Source organism: Galeopterus variegatus, unplaced genomic scaffold, assembly GCF_000696425.1.
Source record: "Galeopterus variegatus unplaced genomic scaffold, G_variegatus-3.0.2 Scaffold1103, whole genome shotgun sequence".
Classification (NCBI taxonomy): Eukaryota; Metazoa; Chordata; class Mammalia; order Dermoptera; family Cynocephalidae; genus Galeopterus; species Galeopterus variegatus.
In genome coordinates this window covers 197,735-218,106 of record NW_007727214.1, presented here as the reverse complement: position 1 = coordinate 218,106, position 20,372 = coordinate 197,735, and the positions used below count along the sequence as shown (strand labels likewise).

At 37.2% G+C, this 20,372-nt stretch overlaps 1 protein-coding gene across 1 annotated transcript in view; it reads right to left on the bottom strand.

The window, feature by feature from the left end:
- SPAG1 (sperm associated antigen 1) overlaps positions 1–20,372 on the bottom strand; it is a 71,564-nt gene that overhangs the window by 40,617 nt on the left and 10,575 nt on the right. The window contains exons 3-9 of the mRNA XM_008574784.1: positions 18,646–18,771; positions 13,024–13,088; positions 12,409–12,518; positions 11,599–11,704; positions 8,397–8,527; positions 5,298–5,404; positions 1,005–1,164 (exon numbers count right to left, since the gene is read on the bottom strand). Of these exons, the coding sequence (XP_008573006.1) occupies positions 1,005–1,164; positions 5,298–5,404; positions 8,397–8,527; positions 11,599–11,704; positions 12,409–12,518; positions 13,024–13,088; positions 18,646–18,771 (805 nt within the window). The remainder of the gene's footprint in view (positions 1–1,004; positions 1,165–5,297; positions 5,405–8,396; positions 8,528–11,598; positions 11,705–12,408; positions 12,519–13,023; positions 13,089–18,645; positions 18,772–20,372) is intronic.

Sequence of the window (20,372 nt, the reverse complement as noted above, 5' to 3'; positions counted from 1 at the left end):
AATGAAATTGTACCATTTTCAACAACATGGATGGACCTAGAGAGAAGTATATTAAGTGAAACGAGTCAGGCACAGAAAGAGAAATATCACATGTTCTCACTTATTGGTGGGAGCTAAAAATAAATAAATAAATTCACACACACACAGACAAAAACCGGGGGTGGGGGGGAGAAGACATAACAACTACAATTCCTTGAAGTTGATACGACAAGCGAACAGAAAGGACATTGTTGGGAGGGAGGGGGGAGAAGGAGGAGGGAGGGAGGTTTTGGTAATGGGCCACAATAATCAACCACATTGTATATTGACAAAATAAAATTAAGGAAAATAAAAATAAGTAAAAAAAAAAAAAAAATTGATATTTTCCCCTTTGGTTGCTCAGGGATTCTCAACAAGAAGGAAAAAGTTTTTATGACCCTGATCAAGCAAGGAGGAAGTCTTTCCCCGCAAAGTGACATAGCAGTCAATGTTTTATATTCTGAAGATGAAGTTTTATTTAGTGTATAGATTCTTTTTTAAAAATTATTTCAAAAGTGAAATTATACTTTTTTTAAATATTTAAAAAACATTTTCGAGAGGCACACATACCAACTTTTCAGCAATGCATTAATGGTAGATACATAAACGGGGCTACCCAGACCCCCTTTGAAGCCAATACATTGTTTGAAACTAAGTAGATTTACACAAAACACTTATGTAAGGGAGAATTTAAGGTTAACTTGCAAATGGTTGGTGTCAAATAGACACAGCTAGTTATATTTAAAGGTGATAATTTGGAATTAAATTGAGCACTAGAAATCGTGCCAGGTTAAGAAGAAAAATGAGTTTGGGAGATTGTATAAAGCTATATTAAGAAAAAGATAAGCTAAACTTGCTTGTAGATTTACAAGGTAGAGATAGAAGTTTGGTAGATTAAGAATTTCTGTACAAATAGAAAAATTGAGCCAGCCCATCATGTAAAAACGCAGTTTTTTTACATAACCAAAATAGAAAAGCTGTTTTACTCTTATCTCCACTGCCATCTTCAGGTTTTTGTCCGCTGTCCTGTCCGTGTTCATCTTCAGAGTCTTCCACCTCCTGAATAACCATTCTCTTCCCTTTGGTTTGCTTCTTAGATACAGGTTCAGAATTTTTCAGATCTCTCTCAACCTCTGACAAGGTTTTCTGCAACATAATCACCATATTAAACAAAATGTTTTCTTTTAACACAAAATGTAACCATGTTTTCAGGTAAGAATATGAAAATACTAAAGAATGAATAAAGATAATTAAGATAAGGCTTTTTATGGTGGTCTATTTCTTTTTCAAAACGACTTCATTACTTTGTCTGATTTTATAATCATACGTGTCCACTGTAAAAAACTTAAAGTAACAAGCATAAAAAAGAAAAAAAAAGTCACCTGAAATCCTGCCAACTCAGATAACACTACTGACATTTTGATAATCATCTTCCTACATAGGCTTCTATGCATACAGACACACAAAGATGGACGAGCACAGTTTTACACAAATGAAATCATGCTACATATGCTGTTTTTTAGACTAATGTTGAAAGTTCTGAAATATTTTGTCAACTAGAATGAAAAAAATATATATATGAAACCATTTTCCTTTTCCCCTCATTTTTAACAGCTTTATTGAGGTATAATTGACATAAACTGCACACACTTAAAATGCACAAGTTGACAGGTCTTGACATAAATAACACAACCGTCACTCCCAAAAGTTTCTTCCTGTCTCTTTGTAATACCTCCCTTTTGTTCCTCCCTGCAAGCATTGTTCTTTGTGTCATGATAGATTAGTTTGCATTTTCTGGGATTTTATATAAATAGAATCATACTGCATGTAATTTTTTGTCTGTTTTAACTCAGCATGATTATTTAGAAATTCATCCATGCTATTGTGTGTATCAAAAATTCATTCCTCTTTACTGCTGAGTAATATTCCACTGTATGAATATTGATAGTTTATCCATTCACCTGCTGATGGATATTTTAGGATGTTTTCAGATTTTGGCAATTACAAATAAAGATACTATGAACATTCATGCATAATAAGTCTTTGTGTGGATATAGACTCACATTTTTCTTGGGTACCTAGGAGTGAGATGGCTAGATCTTGTATCAAATGTATGTTTTTATGTCTAATTTTATTTATTTTTTCTTATTTTGGTGTCTGGCCAGTATGGGGATCCAAATCCTTGATGTTTAACTTTCCAAGAAACTGTCAAACTGTTTTCCAAAGTGGTCATTTTAATCCCTCCACATTCTTGCCAATACTTGATGCTATGGGTCAAATGTGTCCCCAAAAGATCATGTACTGGAAACTTAATCTCCATTGTAACAACATTAATAGGGTGGGGAAATCCAATTATGGTACTTGAAAGGTGGAATCTTTAAAGTGATTAGATTGTGAGGACTGTGTCTTAGTGAATGGATTGATCCATTCATGGAGTAATGAGTTGATGGTTTAATGGGTGGTCATGGGCATAGTTCTGATGGCTTTATAGGAGAGCAAGGGAACAGGTTAGCTCTTTCTTCATCAGCCCATTCTTGCCATGTGATACCCTGCATTGCTGTAGAGAGCCACCACCAAGAACAAGGCCCTCACCAGATGTGTTCCCTGGACCTTGGACTTAGCTGCCTCCAAAACCATAAGAAGTAATTTCTTCATAAATTATCCAGTTTCAGGCATTCTGTTATAAGTAACAGAAGCAGACTAATGTACTTGGTAAGGTCAGTCTTTTTAATTGTAGGTATTCTAACAGGTATATAGTGGTAACTCATTGAGTGGGGGGCTAACAGCCTCAGCCATGCACCCCTGACATCCACAACCAACCCAGCGATGACCACCGAGCTGCCATCAGAAGCACCCCAGGCTCCTGAGTACGGGCAGTGGGGGACCAAGGGCCTTAGCTACATCCCCCAGATGTCCCCACACACAGCCCAGCGATGGCTACAGAGCTGCCGTCAGAAATGCCTGAGGCTCCTGAGCTGGGCTGGTGGAGGGCCAAGGGCCTCAGTCATGCCCCACCAACTTCCACACCCAGCCCAGTGATAACTGAGCCACCTCCAGAAACCCCCTGGTCTCTACTGTCAGAATGATGGGGGTGCCATGGCCCTCAACCACACCCCCCTCCTTCCTGCTCCTCCAACTGTATCCCCCTCCCCCTTCCCCTCTCTTCCTACCCTCAACTGTTCCACAACAATACCTTAGAATGTAAAACATAACAAACAAATACATAAAATTTGCATTTCTCTAATGACTAATGGTATTGAGCACTTTTTCATTTGTTTATTTTCCATCTGCATATCTCTTGGTGAAGTGTCATAAAATATTTTGCTTATTTTTAACTTGGCTGTTTGTATTCTTATGGAGTTTTGAGAGTTCTTAATATATTCTTGATACAAGACCTTTGTTGGATACATGATTTGCAAATATTTTCTCCCAGTTTGTGGCTTGCCTTTTTATTCTTCTAAATAGCGTCTTTCAAAGAGTGGACATTTTTAATTTTGGTGAAGTCCAATTTATCGACTTGGTCTTTTATGGATTGTGCTTTTTGTGTCATATGTGAGAAATATTTGTCTAAGATCATAAAGATTTTCTCCTATGTTTTCTTCTAGAACTTTTATATTTTAGGTTTTATATTAAGGTATATAATCTATTTTGAGTTCATCTTTGCATACGGTTAAGATAAAAATGCATTTGGACAAGGCTAAAAGTTTCACGTTAATGTGAAATTGTGTTAGTGAAATTAAACGTAGTTTTCTTTGTTTCAATTTTTTTATTTTAGAACATTGTTACATTAACTTTTTAATAAACATAACTATTATAAAAAGGAAATACTAAACCTAATCCATTGAAATGCTGATTTGTCAAATGCAGCTGATACTCTAGGGACATTAGCTGCCACTCAGAGAAAGTATGATAGATACTTTTTAAAAGGTATATATGGAAACTTAGTGATAACTTATTTTTGAAAGATAATTCTCTGGTTTCTCCCATTCACGACTATATTGCAAACAGAAGCACTAAACCACCTTCATTCTGAACTATCTTTAAGGATGTCTATACTGAGAACAGCCTTGGAAGATAGAAATAGCATTTCCCTACAGAGGACAGGGCAGGTTTGTTTGCTCTGCAGTATAATAAAGATGCTGTTCCCTCTGGAGCAGAGGTTGGGAAGGTTTGCTTATAGCCCATCATGGAAGATGGGGTTCCTAAATCTCAGTCATCACATAAATCCATCTGGGCTATTCTGCATCACCCCTGTAGAACCTGGGAACAAGGGGAACTGACATGAATGTGAAGCTCATCTGCTTGGTGAGCGATGAGTAACAAAGACCCTCGTGTCTGACCCAGGATATCTTGTATCCTCTACTAGGCCACCTTGTTAATTCATAAGTAGAGTAAAATCTCAGACCCTTCACAGTTCTTGACACTTATCTCTCTACTCTTTAGGCCTTAACACAGATCCCTCTAAGGCACGTCTGAGTCATGCTATCAATGATACTGCCTTACCATGCTTGTTAAAGAGAGAAATGTTCTCCTATGGCCAAGAAGCTCACTCCTAACCCTACCTAGGAAAATTCTATACTGCTCTGCACAATAGAGATTAACCCAGAAAAACATTGCCTACAACACTATATAAAAGAGAAAAATTAAATATTTGTCCTTTAGAGGTAGGTTTATAGTTTAAGACAATTTTAAGAGCCTGATTGCAGTGGATTGAATGGCCCCCCAAAGTCACTAAAGCTTAATCTCCACTGTCACTGTTGAGGGTGGGAAATCCTATTATGGTAATTGAAAGATGGGCCTTGAATAGGTGATTAGATTCTGAGGACCATGCTATAATGAATGGATTAATAACGGTGATCATGGGCATGGTTCTGAGGGCTTTAAAAAGAGAGCACAGAGAATCTCTCTCTGCTCTGTCATTTTCTGCCATGTGAGACCCCTGCACTGCCAGTAAAGTCATACCAAAGAAGACCCTCACCAGATGTGTTCCCTGGACTTTGGACTTCCCAGCCTCTGAAATTGTAAGCAATAAATTTCATTTTCTTACAAATTACCCAGTTCCATGTATTTTGCTATAAGCAACATAAACAGACTAATACACTGATTTCTTCCACTTCAAACAGACATTCACATTTTGAGGTACGTGGGAGATATACCGACTTTTTAAAGCTGTGACCTAACCCTCAACATAAGTTATTCATCAAGATTGATACCATTTTAACATAAATACAGAAAAAGCCAACTGTAGAATTAGGTGAGAAATTACTTTCTGTACTTACCTTGGCCAAATCATTATCAGGCTCCACATCCAGTACTTTAAGCAAATCTTCTATGGCTTCCTGGAACTTGTTTTGATGTTTATATGTAGTGGCACGGCGCAGAAGAGCTGAAAGTTTACCAAAATAAAAGTCATGCTTTTTCACATATGGCATTATGGTTATGACACATTTTCAGGTGGAAGAATATAAGTGACACAGAACACTTTAGGATGTAATTATACAAAGTTTAACTATAGCCATTTTCTGTTGTTGTACACACAGAGAATGATACTAAGGTAAACAGAAGAAGGTGCATGTGGCAACTGTCCAGTCTAACAACCCAGCCCTCTGACAGCCCCAGGCCCTGCCAGCACCACCAAGGGCTGACAGTCTCCATCCCTGAGCCTTTCACAGGCCACACTGTATAACACTGGGAAGCTTTTCACCAAATAGTAACGTTTTCCTTCTCAGAATGATCACTAGTTTTATTTCACTACTTTTTTAAACTTAGAAAATGCCTTATTGAAATTTAGTATATTACTGACTAGCATCTAGCTCAGAACAGGCTCATCAGTGATATTTATATAGTGATCTCTAAAACAAGGAGTTACTTAGCACAAGGAACCAAGAGAATCCTAATGATTAAGTCAGCTAGGTTTAGAAATTGAGCACTTTGGTAACTTGCATCGGATTTTCTGGTAGGTTTCTATGTATAATTTGATAATTATTTAATAACGATAATAAATGCCTTTCCAGTCCCATCATTATCTATTACATAATGAGAGAACTTTGCATCATTATTTTGAAAAGGACCAGGCTTGATAATTCTGAAAAGTGCACAATTTATATCTGACACGTTTTAATATGCTATATTAAAAGATAATTATAAATGTGACCAATTTGATTTTACTTTTAGAATGAACCATGAAAATCTAATGGATAAATCACTTTGTCATAAATATAACCAAAACTGTAGCACTGTGCATTAAGTACAGTTTAGCTATTGCTATTTGCTACTCAGATTTCCAAAGGGAATTTCCATGAAGAAATATTCCTGATATAACAATTATCTTTTTTTTCAACTTTTTATTTTAGAATAATTTGAGATTTACATAAAAGTTGCAAAGATAGTACAGAGAATTCCTGTGTCCCTTCACTCATTAGGGGAAGCATTAGCTTCCCCTAATGCTAACATCTTACAGAACTTCTAAGAAATTGCCAAAACTAAGAAATTAAAATTGGCAAAATACTATTAACTAAATGACAGACTTTATTTGAATTTCATCAGTTTCTCCACTAATATCCTTTTTCAGTTCCAGGATGAATCCAAGATACCACACTGCATTTAGAACAAATATCTTTTGAGGTAAAAATAAAGTTTTGAAGAGGAAGTTGTTTATTCACTTAAGCAAACACCAGGTATCTTAAAGTTTTATGGCTATTCTCTACTAGATTTGGGTCTCCAAAATTTGTTTTTTAACAGTGAAGATGCAGATTCTTAAGAAATTACTCAAACAAGGAAGAATTCAAATATATGGTCACTCTAGTGGCAGAAGAGTAGCACAGTGGTTCAATGTGGGTTCTGGGGTCTGTTGTCAGTATTGAGTTCTGGCTCTGTCATTTGTTAGCTGTGTGATCTTGAGTAAGTTGCTTAATATCTCTGTGCTTGGCTTTCTCCTTTGTAAAATGCGTGTGCTAGTAATAGTGTCTGCACCTCTATAAGGCTGTTGTGAAAATCAACAGAGTTAATACATGTAAAGTGCCCGGCAGAGAGCTTGGCAGAGCAGTGGTGTGGGCCCATCAGGAGATGGCAAAACCATCACCAAGCAGCTACCTAAAGCCAGGAGCCAACCCATAATCTGTGACAGAAACCAGCATGCACAAAATACAGGCTCAAGAGGACTTAATGGTAAATAGAGGGCAACCTATGACAATGACAATGACAGGAGCAGCTGATGCATCAGGCTACCCCTCAGCACACCCATGGCTTCTGCCTCCCCCCCCCCCATTTGTAAGCACAATATATACTCCAGGAAAAAAAAATTAAGTGCTCAAATTTATCTGAATCTATAAGTGTTTAAGTAAATATAATGTTTCTATTATAATGTATGCTATTCCCTCTTGGAATGATTCCTTCTTGATAGAAAAGGAGAGTCAAGTCTGATTTGCATACTTTAGGCTCGGACCATGACAAGGTGGTCAGTCACTGAGACAGGCAATCAACAGAGTGCAAGCTTTTGGTGGAAAGATGTACTCAGTTTTGGACAAGTTTAATTTAACTTAAAATTTTAAAATTATTATTAATTTAAAATTAAAATTAAATTATATCTATGATTACCTACATGGAAATGCCTATGAAGAAGCTGGGAGAGGATTCTAGAGCTCCAGTATGGGCTTATGGTTTTTTATATTGATAAATATTAAAAAATTATATTGAATTATACTTAAATTTTTTGGATAAAAAGACATTTCAAATGCAAGCTTGAGATATTTCTCTTTAAAACTACATATATATTTTTTTAAATCTTCTGGGATTACTAGCTACCTCAGTACAAATAATCAGGGGCTTAAATTCCAAGTTAAACTTGAAATTAAAAATAACTTGATGGGGCCGGCCTGTGGCTCACTCGGTAGAGTGCGGTGCTGATAACACCAAGGCCACGGGTTCGGATCCCATATAGGGATGGCCGGTTCGCTCACTGGGTGAGCGTGGTGCTGACAACACCAAGTCGAGGGTTAAGATCCCCTTACCGGTCATCTTTTAAAAAAGAAAAAATAAATAAATAAATAACTTGATGAAGGGCCGGCCTGTGGCTCACTCGGGAGAGTGTGGTGCTGATAACACCAAGGCCACGGGTTCGGATCCCATATAGGGATGGCCAGTTAGCTCACTGGGTGAGCGTGGTGCTGACAACACCAAGTCAAGGGTTAAGATCCCCTTACCAGTCATCTATTAAAAAAAAAATAAAAAAATAAAAAAAATAACTTGATGAAGATGGTGACTCACATAGAAATTCAAATTTACCTGAAATATTTTTAATGTAAACACAATAAGTGTCTACAAAGGGTCTTTAATGCATCCTGTTGTAAATTTAAAAGCATTCTATAATTATTTCTTACCCTTTAAGTTTCCAGGTTCTAACTCCAAGACTTTTTCACAATCCTGAAAAGCACTATTCCAGTTCTGTAATTTGATTTCTGCTTGAGCTCGATTGTTATAGGCAGCTACAGTGGGAAGTGCTGAAATGCTCCTATAAAAGAAACACTTATTGGCAACAAGCACGTCCACAGTAAACATAAGAATATACAGAAACTCAGCTAATGTTGTAAATAAAGCAATCATAGCCTGTGTTGAGCTGAATTGTGTCCCCCCCAAAATTGATTTTTTGTAGTCCTAACCCCACAGTACTTCAGAATATGACTGTATTTGGAAACAGGGCCTTTAATGAGGTAATTAAAGTAAGATGAGGTCATGTAAATGGGCCCTAATCCAATAAAATTGTTGTCCTTATAAGAAGAGGAGATTAGGACACAGACATGTATAGACAGACTATGTGAAGACACAGGGAGAAAAGGGCCACCTAAAAGCCAAAGAGAAAGGGCTTAGAAGAAACTAACCCTGCCAACACCCTGATCTCAGGCATCTAGCTTCCAGAACAGTGAGAAAATTAATTTTTCTTGTTTAAGCCACTCAATTGGTGGTACTTCGTTGTGGCGGCCCTGGCAAACTAATACAGCCTCTATCATCAAAAGTAACAAAATATATTTCTGCAAACATACTAAATCAACATTTAAGATGGATGCTTAAATATTCAGTTAATAGGTTTACAGTCAACTCAGGCTTTGGAGGTGCCATAGGAATTCAAAAACCCATAGATCTCCTAAAAAAACATTTTAGTTAATATCAAATATCAAACACATCCTTTTGACTTCTTGGAAACAATTTCCTAGTACAAAAAAAATGGAGCAATCAATCACAATTAATATCCTTTATTCAGCTGTTACTGTGTTAACAGAAACATTAGTTTGCAATCTAAAAGTAGATTAAACTCCAAGGAAATGATCATAAAGTAATTTAACTGAAGGAAACAGTGGACGGTAGTCAGTTGGATGAGGAATACAGACTTCAAGAGAGCAAACTTTGCTAGATTAATGGTATGTATGCAAAATAATTAATGAAAAGAAGAATTTAAAGTCTACTTAAGTTGGTTAGAGCATGGTGTTGATAACACCAAGGTCCAGAGTTCAATCTCTGTACTAGCCAGCCACCAAAAAAAAAAAAAAGATAAAGTCTACCTAGGTCTGTCTGGTTAGCTCAGCTGGTTAGAGCATGGTGCTATAACACCAAGGTCAAGAATTCCAATCCCCAAACTGGCCAGCCACCAAAACACAAAAAAGTCTACCTGGCTATTGCTTAAAAAGTTGATTTGTAATGCTATAAAATAATGGATACCCAGACAGAGGAAAGATAAGTGTATCAGTGCACTGAATTTACTAAATCCAGAAGAAGACTAGAAGATAAAAATGGAAAAGTCACAAAAATAGGCGATTTACTAACACCATTAAAGATGAATACAAATAAATTACATGGCTGGGCAGAAACCAGTTATGGAAAATACATGTAAGGGTAAATAATAAGAGTACCTGACACTGAGTACTTCCCACAGGCCAGGCACCAAGCACTTTGCATACACAGCTCATTTAATCCTAATTACAACCCATGGAGGAGTTATTACTGCTCTTCCCATTTTACAGAAGAGAAAATACATGCAACAAAAAGGTTAAGTACAGTGCCACAGCCACAAGCTAGTAAATGGTAGTCAAGATTCAAACCCATTCTGCTCTCTTCGCCACCACGTTATGCTGCATTTCAGCACGCTTTTACTTAATCCTCACAGCAGCTAGAGAGGAGGATTATAGCCTCATCATATTGAGGAAACTAAGGCAAGAGAAGTAAAGAATCTGCCCAAGGTTAGAAAGTGGCAGTCTGAGTTCCCTTAGCCTTCATTACTATGCTGCTTTAATTCTTCAGCTATATGACTCCTCAAAAGAAGAGGATAAGAAAAATCTTGTTACCCATAGTAGACATGAGAATCTCCACTGGTGGAAATCTACAAGGAGAGAGAGAACAATATTGGGGCTGACTTCCAACTGCCTCAACAGGAGAGGCTGTACAGAATGAATGATCCATCAAATATCCTCTTCACCTTGTGTGCTCACTTGAGCAGTGTGAGATAAACTTCATTAGAGACAAACAACACTGAACAAAATCTGATCTTCTTTCCAAAGATGGAAAAAAAAAATTGTACAGAGTTTAATTCTAAGGTGGTACTAGTGATTCTATAAGCACAGTTTGTCTGTAATAATATTTTAGAAACTGAGTGTACTTTTCATAGACTGTTAGGAAATTCAAAAGTTCACATAATGTTGCACTGAAATGGCATTAATCAAAGAAGTAAAAAATAAAACTAAAAAAGTTCATAGAACAGGTATTTATTGAATATCTACTATAAACCACATACTTTGCTGGGCACTGGGGATAAAATGGTGTTAAAAAAAAGGTGACAATAGAAAAATAGCTTTGCCCTGTCATTTCCCTAAGAAAGCACTGCATTTACCCACAGTAGGCCAAAAAATGGTAGAAAAAAAACAAAACAAAAAAACACTTGACAAGCGAGCTCTGCTCTTTCAGAGCTTACAGTCCAGTTAGAATCCAATCATACAAATGTAAATTGAGCCTCCCACAGGTGCTACAAAGGACAGGTAAGACTGCTATAGGGCCCATAAACTGGAGGGCAGGGTGAGATAAAGTGGAGATTTAACCTAGTCAGGAAGGTCCGGGAAGACTTCGCCAAAGAAATAAGGCATGGGCTAAGATCTGAAGAATAAGTTAGAGTTGATGAGATAATGAGAGAGGGGAAAAGCACTCTAAATGAAGGACCCAGCATGTACAAAGGCCCTACAGTGGGAAGGAGCACCATAAGTACCAGGATTAGATACAGGCAGTCTGAACACAGAACCCACATTCTTAACCTCTGTGCTGTGTAAATTTTCTGTTGAGTTCCTTTCAGATGACTTCTATTCTCTCTATAAAATGGGAAAGTTAGGTCCTCTGTCAAAAGAGGAGGTGGGGTGGGAGCTTAGAGGTTGAGAAAAGTATTGAACAAACAAGACAAACACAAGCAAATTTATCATAAATCACAAGTACAATAACTTGAGTGATTCTGACATAGACTATTTAGCTTATTTATATTGTTTCAACAACTAAAACATCATCATTTTTTAAAATGGCAAGTTTAAGCCACCACAAAAATCTACTCACCTGGTATAATACATCACTGCCTCTTCATAATCTCCTGAGTTGAAAGCTTCATTTCCTTTTTCCTTTTCACGAGTGGCAACAAAATCCTTTTCCTTCTCAGTGAGACCTAGAAATAAATGTTATCTGCTATATTTGAAAATATAACTTAATTGAATTTTTTAAAAGTTTAAATCCAAGAATGGTAAATTAACAGAAGTAGAAAATCATAAAATAAATAAGACAAAAGAAAGTATCTTCTAAGTTTAGAAATATTTTTCTTGTTTTAATTTTAATCATTCAAAATGTTTAAGGACTTGTTTTTTTTAATGACCGGTTTTGTTTTACTTTAAAGATGCTGGCCGGCCAGTTCGCTCAGTTGGTTAGAGCACATCCTTGTAACACCAAGGTCAAGGGTTCAGTTTCCCATACTGGCAAGCTGCCAAAATAAAATAAAGATGTGTCTATGGACTTCAAAAGAAAACAAATAAACTGCCCCATTTTTTCGTTTTGGGGGAAAAAAAAATTGAGGAATTTGGAGGAAAAAGAGGTTTGGAAAAGAGGAACAAAAAACAAATGAATTACAGTAAGAAAAACAGGTTTACAGTTTGAAGTCCTACTGAATTTAAGTATTATAATTATTATTCATATAAAACTAAGTGTTAAAAGATAGAAATGAATTTGTTAGAGGTGGTTAGCTCTAGAAGAAAATCCATAAACTTTTAATGTAAATCTACAGCACTTTAAAGACAATGTCTTCTAGGTCAACAGTTTTTATTATAATACAAAAAATTTAAAGACAACAAAATTATTCTTGTTTTGTTCCCCAATTACCTCCTGTGTCTATTCTTGTCTCAATTTTAGACAAATGTGACTTGTTGTCTACTACAGTCTTTTCTTTGTAATCTTCATCAATTTTTGAACATTCCTTTTCCACGTCAAATCTTAAATGAAAGAACAAAAACTGAAAAAAGTATGAGCCAAAAATAAAACGTATTATTGATATTCTTATATATGCATTACTGTGCCTTTGGATACGAAAAATGCATAATAGTTTGTATTTCAAGTCATTTGCATTCTTTCTTAAGAAAACATGCAATTTAGAGAGGACTTAAATATTAATCAGATCTAACCTATTCAGAACTTTGTAATTAAAATTGTGACTAATTTCTCTCAACTTAAAATTTTCTTTTTTATTTTGGATGGGAATAAGGATTGCATTAGCTGTTTTTGGTTGGTTTTATAAATAAAAAGATGTAGTAGTTTTTCATTTAATGAAAAAACGGGATCAAAAAGTGCTTAGACTAGATACTCAGCACTCTACTGATGTAATTTGGTATTCTTGACATGTTCAGATTTATAATAATTATTTAAGAAGTTAATACAGTATTTTATGGTAGAGAAGTTTTCACTGCCAAATTTTTACACATAAATAAATATAAAACATACTTATCCCACTCTGCATAATCCCTTGGAATTTTCTTTTTAGCTGGCATACTTCGAGAATACTTTTCCTGAAAGAATAAAATCATATTCTATAAGACATATTTATCTAAGATTAGCAGGTTTTAATGTAAGTGCAATGAAAAGTGTTGAATTAAGATATGCAAATAGAATGGATAAGGAAAAAAGGTACCTTTGAAGTTAGAACTTCAGTATTATAATTATTAACATAATAATATAGAGCAGATATAAGATTTTAAATTTGTAGTTAATTCTGAAAACAGTCTACAGATTCTTATGTATGTATATAAAATTTAAAAGGTCATGTGTGAAACATGATTATTACTGATTTTCTTATAATAAAAAGTATTACACCCCAATTCATTCTTTTAAAACCTAGGCATTAGAGAAATAAGAATAACTATTTGCTGTATTAGTCAGAACTGTTCTGTTTGCAATGATGGACTAATTCTATTTAAAAAGAATAAATTATCAGCTATCTAACCAAACTGATGAAGGTGCAAGGGCACTGCTGGAAAAGGGATTCCTATACCTTTTTTCCAGCACTCCCTTTCTCCCACATCCGTAGTCGCTGCTCCTCTCTGCTTACTGACTTCATTTTCCTCTATAACTACTTGCTTTCTCCATGTAGCAGGAAACATTCCTACAAGCAGTCTGAGGTTACAACCTCACAGCCATCTCCAGAGAAGGCAAAGAGAGTGACTCTTCTCTCCATCTTCAGTTAGAAAAATCCCAGGGAAGGACACTGATTGGCTAGCTTGGGTCATGTACCCATCCCTGACCACGTACTAGCTTGGAGCTAAGTGGCCCAAAAACAATAGCCACTATACTCACAAAAAGTTAAACTTCCAGAGAGAGTACAATTTTATGCTACATAAGTACTAAGAAATGTTAACTTAAAAAAATATAAATCTAGGGCCGGCCCAGTGGCGCACTGGATAAGTGCGCCACTTGGGAAGCGCGGCAGCGCTCCCGCCCGAGGGTTCAGATCCCACATACAGACCGGTTCCCGCTCACTGGCTGAGCGAGGCGCGGGAGCAACACCGAGGGTTGCAATCCCGTTGCCGGTCCCCAGTCCGGTACAGGGGCAACACTGAGGGTTGCGATCCGTTGCCGGACACGGAAAAAGACAAAAGACAAAAAAAAAAAAAATAAAACCCGGGGGCGGCCCGGGGGGCGCAGGGGATAGGGGCGCCACTTGGGAAGCGCGGCAGCGCTCCCGCCCGAGGGTTCAGATCCCACATACAGACCGGTTCCCGCTCACTGGCTGAGCGAGGCGCGGGAGCAACACCGAGGGTTGCAATCCCGTTGCCGGTCCCCAGTCCGGTACAGGGGCAACACTGAGGGTTGCGATCCGTTGCCGGACACGGAAAAAGACAAAAGACAAAAAAAAAAAAAATATATATATATATATATATAAATCTATGTAGTCTGAAGAAAGGAAGTATAGCAGAATTAATAATAATAAAATAAAGTAGGCTCAGTTAGTTAAAGCATTGTGTTATAAGACCAAGGTCAAGAGTTCAGATCCCTAAACCAGCCAGCAGTCAAAAAAAACCAACAAAACAAAACAAAAAATAACAAAGTAGAGACTGATTTGTTTTATTTTTATTTTTTATTTTTTAGTGGCTGCCTGGCTGGCTGATTTGTTTTTAAACGATTACATGTCTTCACTATCATTAGGGTTGGGTTTGCTAATAGATGATTTAGTAATACTAGGAACTATAAACTGATGAAGAAGTACTATGCACTTCTTACAGGCTCAATAAATATCACTGAACTCTATTTCCTGCTTATAAAGATAATATTCTCAATGCTAAGATGGTATTATGGGTTAAACTGTGTCTCCCAAAATGATATGGTAAAGTCGTAACTCCTGGTACCTGTGAATGAGATCTTATTTAGAAATACAGTCATGCATTACTCAACAACAGGGATATGTTCTGAGAAATGTGTCATTAGGCAATTTTGTCCTTGTGCAAACATCATAGAGTGTGCTTACGCAAACCTAGGTGGTCTAGCCTACTACACACCTAGGCTATACGGTACAGCCTATGGCTCCTAGGCTACAGACCTGGACAGCATGTTACTATACTGAATACTGTGGGCAGTTGTAACAAAATGGTAAGTATGTGTATCTAAACATATCTAAATGTAGAAAAGGTACAGTAAAAACAGGACAGCACAGTAGGTTAGTTTACACCAGCATCATCACAAACACATAAGCAATGCACTACGACGTTACTAGGCAATAGGAATTTTTCAGCTCCATTATAATCTTACAAGACCAGCATAGTATATGCGGTCAGTTGTTGACTGAAATGTTGTTATGCAGTGCATGACTGTAGGGTCTTTGCAGATGTAATCAAGTTAAGATAAGGTCATTAAGGTGCGCCCTAACACAGCAAGATGAGTGTCCTTATAAAAAGAAAAGAGACTTGCACAGAGGAAAGACAGCCATGTGAAGATGAAGGTAGAGATTGCAGCTATGCTGACACAAGCTAAGGAACATTGGGGTTAAGAAACTGTAGGAGACAAGGAAGGATCCTCCCTCTACAGGTTTCAGAAGGAGCATGGCCCTACCAATACCTCGATTTCAGACTTCTTGCCTCCAGAATTGTGAAAGAATAAATTTCTGTTCTTTTAAGCCAACCAGTTTGTGTTACTAATACAGGTGTTACAGCATAGTTTAAAAAGAGCACTGATTAAACACCAGCATTTGGTTCTCAAACACCTACATGTGACAAAAAATATCCCCCTTAAGAAATCAAAAAATAATGTAAATTGGTTTGACAGTGGTAGTCATTTCACAACGTGTACATATATCGAAACATCATGTTACATACCATAAACATATACAATTTTAATTTGTCAATTATAACTCAATAAAGAAAATAAATAAATAAATAAATAAATAAAATGTGGATCAATAAGAATCTCAGGAGACAAACTCAGGTGTGTGGGATAAAATTTAATATGCAATATCATATTTTTATATTATAAGAGAAGGCAATGCTACCCGAGTTTGAAAGTTGGGACGTCAAGTGCCCCCTCTACATATTTCATAGTACCCTATTTTTACTGTCACAATCTATAACATACTACAACTTTTTGATACTGTGATACTTTCATACCCCTGAAAATTATTGGTCAAATTGAGTTATGCAGATCTTCCAAATATTCACAGACTTCATTATACAATTAAAGAAATCACATTTGCTAATATCCCTATGGAGCTCATCCGAACAGTTTTTCAAGTACATTGAATAAAATTTATAGGCCATTGATCTGGACTGAGCTCCTGCACTAGGCCCCAAAAGACCAAATCAAAATGGAGTCACTCGTGCTAAAGTTCCGTTATCACCAAACCTAAACTAAATTGTTTATCTGACCTTCCTAGAAATCAGGAGAGAAATATAATAGCCAAATCTCCAAACAGGTCAACTTTAGCCTATGATAAGAAAGTCCCCTCTGCTTTAATCCTCACAAGGAAAGTGACCTGAAGTAACCTGATGTTAACCAATCCATTGTTGTCTTCCTTGTTCCTGCTCAAGCTACCTTATAAAAACCACCTGTTCTGCCATGCCCAGCAGAGCACTTTTTCTAAATTTTTAGAAGAGATGCCACCCCGATTCATGAATCACTAATAAAAGCCAAAGACATCTTTAAACTAAATTTATTTTAATTTTGTTTTCTGACAAGTAGAAGCATCCCCCTTAAGGTGATATACTTGGTCACAAGCAGGTATTTGAGAAATGTATATGAATATTAAATCCTTAATTTGCATTGAAAGCTCAGATTTTCTCACTGACAACCAATAATGTCAGTTGTTTTCCTTAAAGTATGACAGGCCCACTTCACTCATTTTCAACAAAATGCTTGCCAAAACCCCAAGTCTGAATAACCATAGTTTGTCTGCCAGCCATTATGTCAAGCAAAAACAGTCTTCCAGAAAGAAGTGCCTAGTTCAGCTCACAAGTGCTTTTCTTCAGATAACCATCATATTTCACTGCAGGGAGGTGCTTTCTGCATACTTCCCACTTTGTCACAAAAAATACTGAACAGACATGTCCTTGAGGTTCAAGATTTAACAAAGTAAATATTTTATTGAAGAATAGAGAAAAAGAAGGTAAATACATTGTTTCAAATAATTAACTTGGCATAAGTAAGAACTATACCCCTATCACCAAAGGTATTTTTAAATTAACTTGGAATTTCTCACTGTGTGTTCTAGTACAGTTTGGTGCCATTGCCTTGATTTATGTTAAGGAACCAGCAGTTTTACCCTCAGTGGAAATATCAACACAGTGAAAAAGATGAGACTTTATCATTATCTTTTTTTCCAGTGGTTGGCCAGTACACAGAACTGAACCCTTGACCTTGGTGTTACAAGGCTACACTTTAACCAACTGAGCTAACTGGCCAGCCTCCTTTTTAGTATTATTTTTAAAATAGCATTGACTTTCTGCACCCTCTGGAAGGATCTCTGGGACTTCAAGGGTCCCCGGACCACACTGAGAACCTCTGTTCCACTCGTCTGTCTACTCCACTGGACTATAAGCCGTTTGAGGGCAAAGATCAAGTGTTATTGTTATATTCTCAGAGTACAGACTTAGCACACAGTGGGCATTCAGTGCATATGAATTCATTGATTACAGATAGTGGCACTCTTACCATATTACTGTGTACCTCAGTTACCTAAGTAATTCCTACCTAATAGGGAGTAAAAATATCCAGGAAGGTAAATTATCAGAGAGCAGAGAGATGAAGGACTATGAATATTTTAAAAATAAAATTGAAGATTCAAAGAAAAGATGAGAATAACAAGAATGAGCTAACCCAGAATCAAAAGACTTGGGTAGCAGTGCTATTGGAAATAACAGGGATGGGTGGATGGTAAGAAGCCCAGTTTCAAGTCAAGAAGAAAGGACCTGGAACTCCAACAGGCCCCTTTTCTCTGGAACCCATGGGTTAAAAAGGAGAGGTCTACATGACACCATAGGGACCAACCACAGAGAAATGATGAGGGGGGAGAACATGCACTAAATAGAGGAATGACTTCTACAAGTGCTTTATTTTATTTTATTTATTTATTTTTTCCTTTTTGTCTTTTTTCGTGACCGGTAACGGGATCGCAACCCTCAGTGTCGCGCCCATACCGCGACCGGCAACGGGATCGCAACCCTCGGTGTCATGCCCGCACCGCGCTCAACCAGTGAGCAGACCAGTCTCTATATGGGATCCGAACCCTCGGCGGGAGCGCCGCCAAACACCGCACTCTACCAAGTGCGCCACTGGGCCGGCCCAACAAGTGCTTGATTTTCAATCCATAGTTAATTAAGTTATGAAAGAGCAAAGGCCATAAACCCAAGATGCAAGTCATCAAAGGAAAAAGCTGTTTCATTTTGGTCTCCAAGTGATGAGATGTAGCCTACTGACAAAGGGGACAGAACACAGCCGGCTGAAAAAAATCCTCAACTTTCTTGCAGGACATAACATTTTGACAACTCTGATTAAACTGAGTTAGCCTCTTAATAATTAAACTGAGTTAGCCTCAACATCAGCTCTCTCCTCCTACCATCCACAGTCCACACCAAAAAGGCCTACCTTGCCAACATGAAGACGGCCGTTTGAACCACGAACTGGAGGCAAATTATCTTCCATTGCTGGAAATGTTTCAGTGTCATGAAAGTGCATTTTACTTTCTTCTTTTTTAATTTCTGATACCCAACTCTGAGAAGAATAGAGAAAAAGAAGGTAAATACATAGTTAGAAATAATTAACCAGGCCTAAGTAAGAACACTACATCATAACTTCCTATGAGTCGATGTTTTTAGGTGACAATTTGATCATGCCATTCTCTCCACCTGGAAAGCCCTTCTCCTTTTTTGTTTTTAATTGTTCTAAATACATACAACATAAAGTTTACCATCTTAAACATTTTTAAGTGTTTGGGATTGTTGAAAGTGTATTCACATTGACATTGCCCTTACTACTGTTCTCTTTTCTTTGTCTTTGTTTTTGGTGGCAGGCCAGTACAGGGATCTAAACCTTTGACCCTGGTGTTGTCAGCACCATGATCTACCAACTGAGGAAACTGGCCAGCCCTTTGCCCTTTTATTTATCTTGAAAGATCATACTCATCATCCCTTCCAGCAAAATTCGCCTGAACTCCCTGGTTGGGCTAAAAGGGCTCTTCCTTCACACACTATCACAAAGATTTTAAATCATCTATTTATTCTTGGTCTCTCTCATCATACTGTAAGATCCTTGAGGGCAGGACCTATGTCTTAATCTTATCTTTGTGACCCAGTGTCTGTCACATAATAGGTTTTAATAATGTTTATTAAACTGACTTGTCACAGGTGCCAGGGAAAAAACTAAGCAAGAGATTTCTTTCTTATCTGTGAAATTCTACTATTTATTATTCAGCAAATATATATGGAGGGTCTGATATCTGTCAGAGACTCTTATAAGCACTGGGATACAGCAATAAACTGTATTAACTGTCCTATCAGTATAGGAGGCAGGGAGGATGAAGAGGGGGCAAAGAGGAGAAATACGATGAGAAAAAGAAAAGCAATAAGGGAAGAAGAGGAATTATAGAAAGGAAAAGAATAAGAGAGACTGGGGAAAGAGTGAGAAATGGAAAAGAAAGTAAAAAAGAAAGGGAAATGAGAAGGAGACTCACTCAAGAAGCGGCCAGCAAGAGAAAGGACATGCAATGGGAAGCAGGCTCTGCAACTAAAACTAGGCTGTTTACCCCCTGAAACTAAGACCAAAAAACTCTGGCCATAAAATGTTATTTTTGACTTGTAGACTGATGACCAGATTTTCAAACTCAAGTCAATATACGGTAAAATGTGAAAGCTGAAAGTTGAAAAAAACCCAGCATTCTGAGTTAGAGAATATCTATACCTCAAAATTGTTTTTACTTGTATTATTCATAGAGCTGGCTGGTTAGGTCAGTTGGTTACAGTACAGTCACCAAGGTCAAAGTCACCCACACTGGCCGGCGGCCACAAAAAATAAGAATAATAATAAAGAAAATAAATGATGATTCAATCCCAGGAAAATACGCTGAAGAAAATAAATTAAAACAAAAACTATATCTCTAGAGTCTATTTCAAAAAATAATTTCTTAAGCAAAATGAAACTAGAAAGGTACTCAGAAAATATAGGTAAATGTGAGGGTACTTCAAAAAGTTCGTGGAATGGGCCGGCCCTGTGGCTCACTCAGGAGAGTGCGGTGCTGATAACACCAAGGCCAAGGGTTCGGATCCCACATAGGGATGGCCGGTTAGCTCACTGGGTGAGCGTGGTGCTGACAACAC